This window comes from Pinus tabuliformis, chromosome 9, assembly GCF_031772625.1.
Source record: "Pinus tabuliformis cultivar Carrire ecotype Pingquan chromosome 9, CPIR1, whole genome shotgun sequence".
In the NCBI taxonomy this organism is placed as follows: domain Eukaryota; kingdom Viridiplantae; phylum Streptophyta; class Pinopsida; order Pinales; family Pinaceae; genus Pinus; species Pinus tabuliformis.
Window position 1 is genome coordinate 1010691592 of NC_142307.1, and position 16230 is coordinate 1010707821.

At 38.3% G+C, this 16230-nt stretch overlaps 1 protein-coding gene across 1 annotated transcript in view; it reads right to left on the reverse strand.

Moving 5' to 3' along the window:
- Window positions 1-2661: 2661 nt before the first annotated feature.
- The window catches only part of LOC149152141 (chaperone protein dnaJ GFA2, mitochondrial-like), a 240918-nt gene continuing 227349 nt past the window's right edge, over window positions 2662-16230 (reverse strand). The window contains exon 18 of the mRNA XM_089439251.1: window positions 2662-3172. Within this exon, the coding sequence (XP_089295377.1) occupies window positions 3079-3172 (94 nt within the window). The 3' untranslated portion in view covers window positions 2662-3078. The remainder of the gene's footprint in view (window positions 3173-16230) is intronic.

Sequence of the window (16230 nt, forward strand, 5' to 3'; positions counted from 1 at the left end):
ATCCCTTTCTCCCTATCTTTCATGGCCCCTGTAAACTATAAAAAACGGCCTCTCTATGTAATTCGGTCGCCTTAACAATTTGGCCCTCTTCTTCAACAACTCGGCCTTCCTTTTTCTTGAACTTGACATAGTTGAATTTCTCCCGAAATTCCCTATTACACTTATCACTTCTCTTTAGTCTATATGAGCCTCTTGCTCTAGAGAAAATTGCTTCCTAGACTTGTGTGTCTTCACCTCTCCCTTAGACTTATTTTATAAATTCATTAAGCCAAAATTCCTAACCTAATCTCCTAAGTGATTAGTGGTTAGGATTAACTACTAAGCCTCACTTGAGATCAACTATTGAGATTATATCTAAGTCACTTAAATAATTATATTATTTATACTTGGAACTTTGGCCTAATAGTCCACAATAATTAATTAGACTAATTATTGTACTTTTCCTTAGTTAACCTTACAAAAGAAATCATAAAATCACTTACTCCACCAAACAAGAACCTAAAAAGGCAATCAAATATCTTATATGTGCTAAGACACAAAAGGTATGTAAAAGACATTCCAAAGCTACAAAAACCTCAACATGGATTTCCCTGTGAGGCTTTCCTTGAAAACAAAAACATCTTCACCCTTCCAAAATATTTCATTAATCTCTTAATAAATCAACAAACCTTTCATATAGGTCAAACTTTACTTAACAATTTCACTTGATCATTATAATTGTTTTTATTGTTCATCGTTCATTGGGTTCTAATTCAAAGATAACTAGCAATAACAAACAAACTAATTCCTTGTAACCATGTAGCACTAGGAAGCATCACCCCATTGTCTCAACCAATGTTACCAAACTCAAAATTGGGAAAAACTCAATGAGGCAAAAGAGCCTATAGTTTGACTTGAATCAAGAAAAAATTGGGCAAAATTCTACAAATATAAAAATATAAAGATATCCACATATTTAGACAAAATATAAAAGCATCGATGAGTGACCAAACTCGAAATTGGGAAAAACTCAATGAGGCAAAAGAGCCTATAGTTTGACTTGAATCAAGAAAAAATTGGGCAAAACTCTACAAGTATAAAAATATAAAGATATCCACGTATTTAGACAAAATATAAACGCAATGATGAGTGTCCTAAATGTGGCAAACGCGACCTCCCATAAGGAAATTGCCCAATAAAGGAGAAATGCACCCAACAAAGGTAAAAGTGGCCAAAAGCTTGCTAAATGAGGGTTTTTATAGTTGTCGTTAGATGAGTTTGATTTAGTTAACAGAGTCATACTCGTAATTTTGATTCACTTTTTTTACTCACATTGAACAAGTCAAATCATTTCCCTAGCTAATTATTTCTAACTTGGATAATCGCAACTTTGATTCAGGATCTTGGTCACACTAGTCTCAACACTGTCGCTATGTTTTTGTAAACAAAAGTTAAAGCCTTGTCACTAAGGTCTATGCTGGAATATATAACCTTTATAGGTAACTTATTAGGCTTACTTTGCCTTGTTCCTTGATTATAGGTTTCTCACTTGCCCAAGGATATATTCCTAAATCATGTGCCTTTGCTTAAGCATGAATACCATAATTTTAACTTTAGAAGCTTCTCAAGGAAACTAAAAGTTCAAAACTTTAGTGTGCCCCTATCTTTCACACGTCAAGGTTAAACCATATTGAATTTCTACCCTGCCCTCTCTGTACTATCATACCAATACAATCGATGATTAGCTTATCTTAGCCGACCTGTCAATCTTCCCAATAATTGTCTGCTTCCGGAAAAATGAACCGCTTCTCCATCAATACCGCTTTCAGATTAATCACAAGTCCCAATTAATCCAGTGATCCCAATTAATCCAACGTAGATTAACCTAACCCCAGAAATCCTACTCGGGCTCACCAGAAGTACTTTTAATGATTTCATTGTCATAACATTGCACTAATGAAAAAATTATATGTTAAATTTTTTAAAATACCAATGCAAGCCTAGATGTCACGTGTAGTAAGAGTAACTTTTAACACATTTTCAAGGAATGAGCATCAAAATAATAAAACCCTTCATTCAAATCTCCTTGTTAACTTAAAGATCAAGAGGAGACACCGGATCATATTTTAACATTCACCAGTATGCCATGCTAAGATACAAATGTTACACATGCTTTCATTCATGAAAAGAAAATACTGTATGTATAATCTAAGTCCGATTTCATAGGATCTTTATAACATAGCTCAATGCAGTATTTACAATGACATCCTGACGAAAAACAAAACAAACATACTGCTTGTTGGAGCTTTATAACACAACTCATTGCGATACTTACATCCATATATATATATATATATATATATATATACAGCTATTGTGTGATCATTTTCCTTCATTCCTCGTCATCAAGTAAATCACACACTACTTAATGAGCATAATTGATGGTCAATGACCATGGTTGCATAAAGTACAGGTGAACACAGTAGTTACAGCTTCTATTTCCCACAGGTACTAGGTATCCCCATAACATAAAGAATGTGTTTCCTGCTGCTTTTATGTTGTCCATGATCTGTAAATAATATCAGATTTTGAACTTTGACTGGTCATTAGACAGCCTGCCATGTCTTATATGTTTTGAGGTTTCTACAACAGAGACAGCATATGCAATGCAACACCTGAATCTAGAATTGCAAGCTCGAGAAGAATCTTTAGGTTGAACATACCGTTACAGTTACTTGAAAATTTATGGAAACATAATAACACCTTGTCAAATCTCAAACTTTTTTGTAAAAACAGTGGTGTTTTAATGATCAAGGGAAACTATTTTTGTAAATGATGGAAAAATAAATTATACTGTGAAAAAATGGAGAGTGGAAACAAGCCATGAAAAATTCCACTCGTAAAGAGTACTTGCACAGAGAATAGAATCCTTAACTTACTTTTGACCAGATGATGCTAACTTCCAGCATGGATAAAATAAGATACATTCAAAAGATATGATTTTTTGTACATGGCACTGCTGCTTAGGACATGCACAATCTAGCCTGAGCTTACTAAAAATGGGACTGCATTTTATACCTCTACCTAAACATAAAAGGGTCAACCACTTGCTTCTGCAACCCTCTTCTCTTCATCCCTACTTTCTTCTTTTGCAAATTCTTCAATAAGTGATCTTTGCCTTTGTGTTATATTCCTGTAAGTTGGGTTACAACAAAATCAGCTCAACTTGAAAATAATCGACCTTTCAAATATACAAAAAATGTCAGATAAATAAACATATCTATCTTATTCAGAGGCTAACCAATATATTAGTTTACATGGGGCTACCACTTTTCTCAGACAAACCACATCATGTAATATACACCTTTTTTTCTGCATTTGACATTAAAGCGTCTTTGAATAAACATTATGTGCATCGGTTTAATACAAAATTGGGTGGGCCATGCAATCAGTCACCACGCGCACCAGCAAAGAGATAACAGAAACACAAAAGCAGGCGCTTGAGGTGAGACAAGCACCATTTGAAGGCATTTGACATTTCACCTTGGTGACTACTTTGTGAAAAGGTACAAAATTGTAAATTTCAATTTTTGAAGTTTTGTATGGATAAGAGATGGTTCCCTGGGATTTGTATGTATTGTACCCAGCACTGGATGTTGAGAGCATCCCTGGATATCCAAACAAGCCTCATCCAAATTTGTACAAGAAGCTTCCAACATTTGATGGTGCTCCTATGGTTGTTGTCCCCATGTCTTGGCATTTATGGGACATATCTCAAAATTCAAAGAAAGACATGAGGATGTCATGATAAGGTTATTCATTTGCTCTTTGGAACAAGATCATAGTGGCTAACTCTTGCAGTCCAAAGACCATCCCTTCTTTCAAGGCTTTGATTGCATGCTTTCTCAGATCATGTGGCTTTATGGAGATGACATAAAAGCCCTTGTACGTATATTGGAGGCCAACTGGGGTAAAAGAATGTTGAATGAATTAATTTCGAATGAGCAAACAGCTCAAACATAATACAGAGATATTTACAATAATAGAAACATCAGGTTTCTATGTAGAATATAGAAACACTCAGTTTCATCAAAGAAACTGCTAAAAGAATACAAATAGCAACAGCTAAAAGGAATGAGCATTAAATGCTAAATAGGGATATTCTAATATATTCTAATACCCTCCCTTAATGCTCAATCTATTTACAACACCAATAGACCCTCTGAATTTTACAAATTTATCAGGACCAAGAGGCTTGGTGAAGATGTCGGCGGGCTGCTCTGTTGTGGGAACATATTGTAACTGAACTGAGCCGTCTTCAACAAGCTGGCGAATGTAGTGGCAATGAGTTTCCACATGCTTTGTTCGTTCATGAAATACAGGATTCTTGGCAAGTTTGAGTACTCCCTGATTATCACAAAACAAAGAAGTAGGCCCTGTCTGGGAAACATGCATATCTGCCAGCATACGTCGAAGCCAAACTGCCTCACAGGATGCCTTAACTGCTCCCCGATACTCGGCTTCTGTTGAGGAGAGAGCCACGGCCTGTTGCTTCTTACTAGTCCAAGTAACAGCACCGGATCCTAGATTAAACACATACCCAGCTGTAGATTTACGGTCATCAACCGAACCTGCCCAGTCAGAATCAGTGTAACCACTGAGAATAGGATTGGAACTTCGAGTGTATAGGAGGCCATAATCAGAAGTGCCACGCACATATCGTAGCACACGCTTTGCTGCTTGCCAATGATCAGCTTTAGGAGCGGACATGAAGCGAGAAATGTAGCTTACTGCAAAACTGATGTCAGGTCTGGCAGCAGTAAGATAGATGAGACTGCCCACTAATTGTCTGAATAAAGTTTCATCCACAAGGGGAGAGGATGACTGAGCTGAAAGTTTGAGCCCTGGTTCCATAGGAGTCGTGGCCGGTTTGCAATCCTGCATTCTGAATCTGTCCACAAGATTTTTGGCATACTTGGACTGAGAGAGAAAGATCTGATTTTCAGTCTGCCAAACTTCAACCCCCAGACAATAATGAAGAAGCCCCAAGTCTGTCATCTCAAAAGTTCTGCATAAATCTTGTTTGATCCCATGGATCAAATGTGCAGAGCTGCCAGTAATGATAAGATCATCCACATAGACAACCACAAACAAGATATCATCACCAGTATGCTTGATGTACAGGTTTGCATCAGAAGGGCTCCACTGAAAACCCTAATCTGTCAGGTACTGATCAATTTTCATGTACCAAGCCCGAGGAGCTTGTTTCAATCCATAGATTGCTTTAGCTAACCGACACACTTTCTGTTCTTGACCAGCAACCTTGAATCCTGGAGGCTGCATCATGTAGACTTCTTCTTGGAGATCACCATTTAGGAAAGCACTTTTTACATCCATCTGATGAACTTTCCAATTGAACTGAGCTGCTAGGGCAAGAACAAGCCTTATGGTACTCATCTTGGCTGTAGGAGCAAAAGTCTCCTCATAGTCGATGCCTTCCTTCTGTGAGAATCCTCGAGCCACAAGCCGAGCTTTATACTTGTCTATGGTTCCATCAGCTTTGTATTTCACTTTATACACCCATTTGCAGCCTATGGGCTTTTTGTCTGCAGGAAGATCAGAAAGTGTCCATGTGTGATTCTTCTGAAGACTCTGAAATTCGGCTTCCATAGCCTGTTCCCACTCAGATGTACCCTTAGCCTCTGAATAGGTTTGAGGCTCAAAAATACTGTGCAGGTTAGCCATAAGAGCAAAATTGACTGTAGACTGTTGTCTGTTCTTATGTCTAGAAGTTCTGCCTTCAAGGAGCTCATCATCCCGGAGATCACCAATGGTTTTAGCCCACCATTTTGGCCGAAGAGTAGAAGAAGCAATAGCAGGGGTAGAGGAACCAATATCAGGAGGAGGTGGAGAAGACTCAAGAGCGATAGGGGCCGCAATAGGAGGATTATTTTCTGGAGGACGCTCAGATAGAGTATTATCAAATACTGATGCTACATCATCCCTCCCATCAGGTGGACCGACCGGAAGAAGAACACTGTGAGGCTGATCCTCAGAATACTGCTTAGAAGAAGAAGACTGAAAAAATCCTCTGTCTTCATCAAATACTACATCCCGACTGAAGCTAAGACGACCAGTTGCTATATCTATCAGCCTATAGGCCTTGTGATGGTCACTGTACCCTGTCATCATAAGTTTCTGGCTTTTGGAATCCAACTTAGATCGCTTAGCAGCTGGAATCCAAACATATGCAACGGAGCCAAATACTTTGAGATGACTGATCTTAGGCTTACGGCCAGACCAAACCTCTTCAGGAGTCTTCCCTGTAACAGCCTGAGTGGGTGATCTGTTAAGAAGATAAACAGCAGTAAATACTGCTTCAGCCCAGAATTTGTTTGGAACACTCCTGTGTTGTAGCATGGAACGAGCCATTTCAACAACCGTGCGATTGCGACGCTCAACAACACTATTTTGCTGAGGAGTGTAAGGAGTGGTTAATTGACGTTTGATGCCATGAATATCACAGAAGTTGGCAAACGCCGAAGAACAAAATTCCCCCCCATTGTCGGTCCTAAGGGTCATGATGTTACAACCAGATTCTTTTTCCACTAAGGTTTTAAACTTCTGAAAGGTACTAAGAGCATCAGATTTATTTTTTTAAAAATATACCCACATCTTTCTACTAAAATCATCTACAATAAGTAAAAAATATTTGCAAGCAGTGATAGAAGCTGTATTCATAGGACCGCAAATATCAGCATGAAGTAACTGAAGTACCTTAGATGCGTGCCAAGATTCTCCATTTTTGAATGAAAACCGATGTTGCTTTCCCGCTTGACAGGCGCTGCATACCCCCAACTGCTGAGTCTGAATATCAGGTAATCCAGACACAAGTCCCTCCCGAGAGAGCTGAGAGAGATACTGCATATTGAGATGCCCATATCGCTGATGCCATAGAGTGTTGATAGGAGAGATACGTGCTGCTAGAGCCACTTCTGGAGAGTCACCGGTGTCAAGTAGCCTGTATAGACCATGATCCTCTAGGCCGACAGCAACTGTTAAACTAGTCTCCCTGTCAATAATGGAACACTTGTGGGTACTGAACACTACATCAAGTTGAGGAGAATTCCTCATAATCTGGCTGACAGATAGCAGATTAATTTCCATACCAGGAACATAGTATACATTCAGAAATATAAGTGTGCGCCCACCAGACTGAATTTGAACTGTCCCTCTGCCAACTACTGTGTACTTTTCACCTCCGCCAAATACCACGGAATCACTGAAAGGTGAGAAGTCAATAAACCAGTCACGCCTGTGAGAAAAATGACGTGATGCGCCAGAATCAATGTACCATGCAGAGGAAGGAACAGGATCTGAAGCTCTTTTAGCCATAAAGGCGTAAAAGGCAGACTCTGTCTGCTCGGAATGTTCTGCAACATTTGCTGTCTGATGTGGCCCTCCCTGTTTCCTCTGTTCAGAAGCAATCCTCTGTCGACAGTCTTTCTTCATGTGACCGAACCTGTGACAGTAATTACACTGCACACTTTTCTTCCGAGCAGGATCAAAAGGCTGAGAGGAGCCTTTCTGCTGAAAGGACTGAGAGGACTGATATTTTGCAGAAAATGCATTTTCCGAGGACACTGATGAAGCACTACTACCAAACTGTTGTTTCCACCGATCCTGCTGCAGAAGTTTGGTACATAAATCTGGAAACTTCAGATCAACATTTGTAGTGGTAATGTTGAGTGTTTCGATGAAGTGTTCATAGGATTTCGGTAGACTTTTCAAAGTAATAACTACCATATCTTCCTCCTCCATGGTCCTACCAATGGCTTCGAGCTGATCTCGAATGTCTTTAATTTTGTTGAGATGTTCCTGTAAAGACATATGTTCGTCCATCATGATGGAGAACAACTGATTTTTGAGAAAAAAAGCTCTGCTTTTGTCAGATGTCTCATGCAGTTCTTTCAACTGTTGCCAGATTTCAGCAGCTGTCTTGCCAGAAGGGATTTGTGGTAACTGATCATCAGCGACAGAGAGCTTGAGAAGCATAACAGCCTCTCGATTTCGATCATCAAATTTATCTTGATCGGTCCCAGCTGTACCAGGACGAAGCTCTTTGCCCAAAATGAGTTGATCAAGACGCCTGTACTCAAAAATGGTCAGCATTCTTTGTTTCCAAATGTTATAGTTGCTGCCATTAAAGCGTTGATTTCCTTCTAACATCAGATTGGTGAGTGTGGCCATTTTCCCAAAGAAAATGCAGAGGTCAGCAAAAATATCTCTCCAGTCTAAAAAACAATAGTAATACTGCTGAAACTGTCCCCTTTAATCCTGCTGCAAAAATCCCTTTCTTTAATAAATGTGACAGGTCCAAATCATAAAATAAAGTTTGAGGTTCCTTTATCTGTCCAGATCTGAGTTTTATCCTAAGATAAGCACAGGTCTGAGAATACAGTTTCCCACAGGTTTGCTTCAGGTCCGTGGAGCTCCACCAGAATCCGAGTGGCAACAGAAAATTTCAGGTCTGAGATTGTAATGGGAACATACTGCTGGTTTGGAACAGATAAGAAAAGAACGCTGATTGGGAACACACTGAGCGACAACAGGTAACAAAAACGCTGATTGGCTGATTGGAAACACGCTGCCGGCAAACACTGCTGATTGGGAACACTGATAAAGTAAATACGAGGATCTAAAATTTGGCCCACGTGAGCTATCACAGCTTCACGTCACGTCTCAGCTACGTGAAATACACTTATATATATACACGTTTGAAACGTATTCCGAGTCGTTTGAAATATATTCACGGCTTTTGAAATATATCCACGGGCTTAGTTGTTTGAAATATATCCACGGGCTTTATAACACTTCGAAATATATATTCACGGGATTCAGATAAACCACGGGTTTGAAATATATATATTTACGGGATTCAGATAAGCCACGGGTTTGAAGTATATATATTCACGGGTTTCAGATAGCCACGGGTTTGAAGTATATATATTCACAGGTTTCAGATAGCCACGGGTTTGAAGTATATATCTACGGATTTCAAATGTATAGCCACGAGTATCTACGGATATCAAATGTATAGCCACGGGTTTGACATATATATCCACGGGTTTCAAATGTATAGCCACGGATTTGGAATATATATAGCCACGGGTTTGACAGAGTTTCAAAAATATATCCACGGGTTTTGAACTAACACGCGTATCCACAGATATCCTGTTTGACAGCGTTCGAGAATAAAAAAAATAGACAGTTGCCCGCAGATTGACTTTTCAGACCACGACTCCGATTTAAAAAAATGAGTTTTGAACTAGAGAAAACACCTGGAACACGATTGCTGAGGAATTCCACGTTGTAGCCGCCAGGCGAAGAGGAAGATAGCCGGATTCACGATTCCAAGCAAGACTGGCCAGCCAAAAAAAATTCCGCTCCCACGAAAACAGTCACCGCCACAAAGTTATTTCCTTAAAACAATGATCATGCAAGGGAAGAATCCATTTCTGTATCGAGATGGACGACTGTAAGCTTTTATCACAACGAGCAAAGCCGAGGCTAAGACTCAGTGAAGGCTGCCTGGCTTACAGAGGGCTCGACCTTAGAAAGGACTCAAGAGGTTGCGATGCAGAGAGAATTACTGTTCAAGAAAACCTCTTAACCTTGCTCTGATACCATAAAAGAATGTTGAATGAATTAATTTCGAATGAGCAAACAGCTCAAACATAATACAGAGATATTTACAATAATAGAAACATCAGGTTTCTATGTAGAATATAGAAACACTCAGTTTCATCAAAGAAACTGCTAAAAGAATACAAATAGCAACAGCTAAAAGGAATGAGCATTAAATGCTAAATAGGGATATTCTAATATATTCTAATATGGGGTTTGTGTGCCCACATTGGCAGAAGCTTTCGAGGATTTGGTTGAGCAGATTTGAAGGCTTATGGAACAAGTCACATAGCTGAACAGCCTATGGAGGCTGGACGTTGCACCAGAATCCCTTTGTTTCCCTTGATTCGTGGAGAAGCTCTTTGTAGACTTGTGCCGATAGATTTTGTATATGTGGCATTAGAAGCCTCATTTTTTAGTTAATTTAGATTAATTATTTGTAGAGAAGGCCTGTGCCCCTCCGTAGGCTAATTTAGGAAATCTTAGCTTAGAAAATTATTATTTTATTATGAGAGAAGTTGAGCACCTCCTCTATAAATACATATGCACTTCCTCTCACTTTCACATGGAGTTTTGTGGCAGAAATCCCATAGTAATTGGAAATTTCTGCAATTTTTCCTTTTTGGTAAAAATTTGGCTTTGGATATTTCAAGTTGAGTGAATTGTCTTGGGAAATATATGTTTTGAATGGATGAACTTCCATTGGATTGATGAAGTGATGTTTGGATGAATAGTGTTATTTTATTGTGATTATTATCTTCCATTCTACTATAATTGTTGGATTGGGGTTTCACTGAACCTTCTTAATAAACGCTATATCCTTTATGAACTCCAATTTCTTCATATGCAAAATTTGTCTTCAAGTATCCATCAAAGAAACTATCTTTAGCATTCCTTGACCTAAGTCTCCTAGTTTGGAAGTCACTAGGGTTAGATTGAGAAGTTACCATTCTTTCTTTCCCTCTCCATCCAAGGTCTTCATCCATTGACTCACTCCTTGTCTAACTCCATATGCCCACAAATTCATTGATAAGACAAGCCATTGATAATTCATTTTCCATCACTTTATACTTTTTGTAAAGCATTTAATTTAAAGTAGCAGGTGTTTGGAATATATTTGAGCATCTTCGAGGCCTATCTTAAGCCATAGGTTCTTTGACCTCACTACTTCATTTCACCCAAAGCCCTACAATATTGAAGATTATTCTGGGGTGTCTATACAATGTTGGAATTTCTAAGTTTTACCCATTAGAAATTCTTCCTATGCTATCTGATTTATTTCTTCCTACTTGTTCAATTACTTAACAAGTTATTTACCATGTAAATACTGAAATAAATACAAGCATAGTATCAACACATACAGATCAGCAACTGAAAGTAAACAAGCACACAAGTGACACCGTTGTTTTTGGACTAATGTCCCCAGAAAAATCCAATGCGGGAAAATCGGTGCAGCTATTCAGAGGGTTTTATTATTATGTAGTTTCAGAATACAACTTGGGTGCCAAAAATGGCTCACCCAACAGAGAATGCCCTCGACAGTAGTACCTCTCAGTCGGAGACAGATATTCCAGCTAAATCACCGGATGAACGATCCCACAGCAACAATGTAGCTTCTGCTACTCTACGTCACTCTGATAGGGACTGCGTCACCCTATCTGGCTCTCCAGCTCCCAGTCGGTCCCACGAAATTCTCTCAACGCTACCTCTAGGCTCTGCGTCAACCTCTATGGCCCAGCGTCAGCCTCTCTGGGCTCTACGTCAACCTCTGGAGCCTCTGCGTCTCACACATTGGCCCTCTCTGGCTCTGCGCAGCTCCTGGCTGCATCTGCATGGCCTCTAGCTGGCTCTACTTCAACCTCTCTCGGCACCTGCGTTGATCCTCCCGATAGTAACTCTGCCTCTCTGTTATGTATTCACTGCCCCTCAGCTGCAACTCATATCACTTCACTCAATTTCCTTAGAATCGAGTTCTTGATCTCTCTCGGTCTGTCTTCCAACTGACCCTCAAGCCTCCTCTTATACTTTTCTCGTTGGTCCATCAACGGTCGAGATTAAATCTCTAATCAACGGCTAAGATTAGATTTAGCTTGATCCATGAATTTTGGATCATTCTAACCCAGTTTTATATTAATACCCATTAATATTTTATTTTTTCTAAGTTTAGACTTAGGAACTCCATTAAAAATATTAATTATTTTAATAATCTCCCAAACTGTTAGATTCTGCCCAAACCATTTCCGGGTCTTGGAGATCTCATGTTCTTTAGCCTCTCCACCAATTTTCATGGCTAGAGCACATCTGATGCTACCCCAAATCAACATACAATAGGATCCCTGAAGGATAATTAGCCTGAAAATACTTGGGCCACTTAATCTCTAAAACCTGTCAAGGAAACCTCCCTTGTGAGGACAGCATCTGCCCACAAAAAAGCAAGGGAATTCACTACTAAAGTGACAGTTGTGGTGGATCCCAATGTTGTCGGAGATCTAGAGAAGGTTAGCACTAGGGTGCCAAATTCTGCAATAATATTTTTGGCATTGTTATCAGGGACGAAGATCAATTCTTGTAATAAGATAGTGGATGAAGTTGTTCTTTGAAGATCCATCCATCCAAGCAACTCCATAGGAAGAACAAAGTCCTTGTTCTTTAAATATTTTGAATATTTGGTACTTGTGAGGTGAGACAAGATGAAGGCATTTGACATCTCACCTTGGCAACTCCATTGTGAAAAGGGACAAAATTGCAAATTTCAATTTTTGAAGTTTTGTAAGGATAAGAGATGGCTTCTTCGGATTTGCATGTATTGTACCCAACAACGAATGTTGAGCGCAGTGAAACATCAATCTTTGATCACTTGAGATTAATCGCGAGTCAAACTCTGCTCTTCCCTAAAACGATCTGATTCAACTTTGGGCGAGTCAAACTCATGTTGACTGAGTTTGACTCATGGTCAATGCAAGTTTGACTTGCGAATCACCGATTAATTGAAATTTAGGTGACTGTGGCGATTTTCATCCCTTAACTCGACAAGCACGGGTTTTAACTTTTAGGGTTCCCACATTTTTCGCTACGTGGTTTAGTTAGGTTAAAAATTAAATGTGGGTCCGTAACTAACTTCTCACAGCTCAGGCCCGCAACTCATAGGTCGAGAAGGTAATAGAGGCATGGTTTCAGTTTCAGTTTACTCCACGTAATAGAGTAATAGAGGCATAGTGTGCAGTGTGCTCCAATGTAGCTTCAACATGTGCAGTGTGCTCCAGTGTAGCTTCAACGTGTGCATGTGTGCTGTGTCATAGATTTCAGTAGCAAAACATTTATCGTATCATTTCAGTAGCAATCAAGAGATTTCAGCTACTGCGTTTTCACTGATTAGTATGTAGTATTTTATAAAATTTTAGAAGTGGATGCTTCTAGTTCTATGTAGTCATTGGTTACAAGTCAGGTATTACTACTTTGGATCATGTTTGGACTCATAACATATATGACATACTTATTCATTCATGATATTTTGGACATCTATTGATATTTTGCATTGTTTGGACATGGCTTTATTGAGTATGAATGAAAAATGTTTTTTTTTAATTCAATGTGTATATCTTTATTTATTGAATTCACCGATTTTTCCCCGATTCGATTAAAACTCTTTGCTCTTTTGCCTCGTTGATTTATTGTCGATTCTAAGTCTAGTAACATTGGTTGAGAGAATCCCAAGATATCAAAACAAGCCTCATCCAAATTTGTACAAGAAGCTTCCAACATTTGATGGTACTCCTTTGACTGTTGTCCCCCATGTGTTGGCATTTATGGGACATATCTCAAAATTAGAAGAAAGACATGAGGATGTCATGATAACATTATTCATTTACTCTTTGGGACAAGATCATAGTGGTTGGCTCAAGTCCTCTTGCAGTCTAAAGGCTATCCATTCTTTCAAGCCTTTGATTGCAAGCTTTCTCAAATTGTGTGGCCCAAGATCGCAGAATTTTGAAATATTTATGAGGATTTGTTGCCAGTCTTGCAGCAAGATGTAATGAACAAGGTCCGTATACTCTCAAAGGAATGCTCTGATACCAAATGGAACAAACAAAGTTCGTTCTTTAGGTTAAATACTCCAGAAGACTTGGAATGTGTAGACCTCCATTGAAGATACAAGAATAGATATTAAAATCTATGAATGATAATGATTTGTTACAAATGAAAGTGAGGGCCTTTATATACCCTACACATGCACCTCTTCATGGAAGCTCATGTCTCCTTATACATGCCTCTTTGTTTAACTAATTATTATTTAATTACATATTATTATGATTATTATTTATTATCTATATTTATTACTTTTACATAAATTATATTCATAACATTGCCTTCCTCCTCAAAAAGCTTTGTCCTCAAAGCTTGTTGATGAAAAGGCTTGATCTCTTTTTTTGTTTCGAATGTATTCTCATCTTCGAATGTATCCTTTGAGTGATATATAAAAATGCCGCACGGAGGAATGAGTTAACCATCCTAAATTAATTTTCTGTGGGATCTTTTGATTACTGGATTGAGTTGTGCGCACTGCAGTATCTGTCGGAACATAAGTTTATTATTTATGAGAAACTGAACTCGGGTATTCCACAGTGTTCATCTTTTATTTGTTGACGTTTCGAGTCTAGACCAAGACTCATGATGAGTCTTGGTCTAGACTTGAAACATCGACAAATAAAAGATGAACACTGTGGAATATCCGAGTTCAGTTTCTCAAAAACCACACCACAGAAATCTACAAACCATTTGTTGTTTATGTTTTAAGTGATATGGATTCGTAGATTGATTGAGATGTCTATTATTGTGATTCAGATGTAGATAAGGAGTTCTTTTGCTTTGTCCTTTCTTTTTCATGTGTGCGGCAATATTTTGATTCACTTCAGGTTCTGATGTCGTCGAGTTGGTTACAAAATCTTCGTTTGAAATTTTCATCATCTGAATTGCAACATGTGAGTGTATTTTTCCTTCAACTGACTTATCCTCTTCTTGAGTTGTGGTATTGACTGGTTCGGTATTCGTTCCTTTATCTTCAACTAGAGTTGTTACGACTAGCGACTTTGATACTTCCTCTTGAATATAATGTTCTAACTTGTCTTTTAACGACTTCTTGTCCTTTTTAAGCTTCTTAATTTGCATCAATAGTTTTTCACCATGGTCTTTAAGCCAAGAAACTTCTTCATTTTTTTCAGCAGTGATCTTGTCAACTTCTCTTTGCATATTTTGTAGTACTTTTTTACCTTCTTGAAAAATTACTTTTGAGATATCTAGTATGTCTTCTGGTATTACTGAATTCAGCTTCACTGTAACATCTTGTAGTGTTATTTTTTTCTTTTTGTAAGAAAATGTCAAAAACTTCTTCTTCGTATTCAGGATGAAGGAACCTAGGGTTTCCATCCAGGGTGAACCTAAAATAATGTCACCTTGATCGCTCCATAGGTTTTGAACTAATAATTGTGATCTGAATGTATAATCTCCAATGTTTAATTGTAAATTGGTTATTTCATATTTTTTGTTGCCATAATAGTCTAATTTTTCGTTTATATTTGACTCGAGAATCACTAATTGGTTTGTGATTTTAGGTTTTATGTAATTTTTATCTTCGGCTGGCGAGATAGCAATAGTAACATATTTTCCCGCAATAGACCTTTAATTCTGAATAGTACTGAGGCATAGTTATATTTAGTTTCTGGGAATCTTTCAACCTTGATTTCCAAATTAGGGTCCATTTTACTTCTTTTTCAAAATAAGATTAGGGTTTGACGGTAACTCTTTCCTAATCTCTATAATAAAATATTATTATTCTGTTTTTTTGTTTTTTTAACCTTTGAACCTTGGTACTTCTTTTAATTCTTACTTCAAAATTACTTATTATTATTATTATTATTTGAATTACTCCCTTTCATTTAATAATTTTCTCCAAATTCCCCTCCCCTATTTTTTTTAAACAATTAAATTAATTATATAATTAATTATAAATTATATAATTATAGACCATATAATTTATAAGTTATATGATGTAACTATATAATTATAATCGTATAATGGTGAAAAATTAAGGTAACTATGTATAATGTATCTTTTTAAAATTGGTGTGACTGTTCATGGGGATAGGACAGTAGTTTCAGGGCAACAAAGGTCAACGAAATGGACGGCGGTACGAATTGGTGGACTGCAATGGTCGACAGCGAAAGATAGGGCAAGTGCAGGAATGCAACAACAGGACTGGGAATGGTCGAGGTATGAAGGCGGCAAGGAGAATAGAGTCAGAATCGAGGGAATAGAGGAATGGCAGCTGGAGAATTCGTGACGATGGTAAAGGAAAAGATCGCTACAGCGATGAGAGGCCGACAGCGCTGGTGAGAAGCCTGGCGTTGTTGGTCTGTCTCCGGAATCACAGTTTTGTCGATGTTGTAATGTTGTACTGAACGGGTTCATCGTTGTAATGTTGTAATGAACAAGTCCGTCGCTGTAACGCTGTAATGAACAGGTCCGTCGTTGTCATTGCGACAAGGACTAGGTATGAAGGCAGCAGAC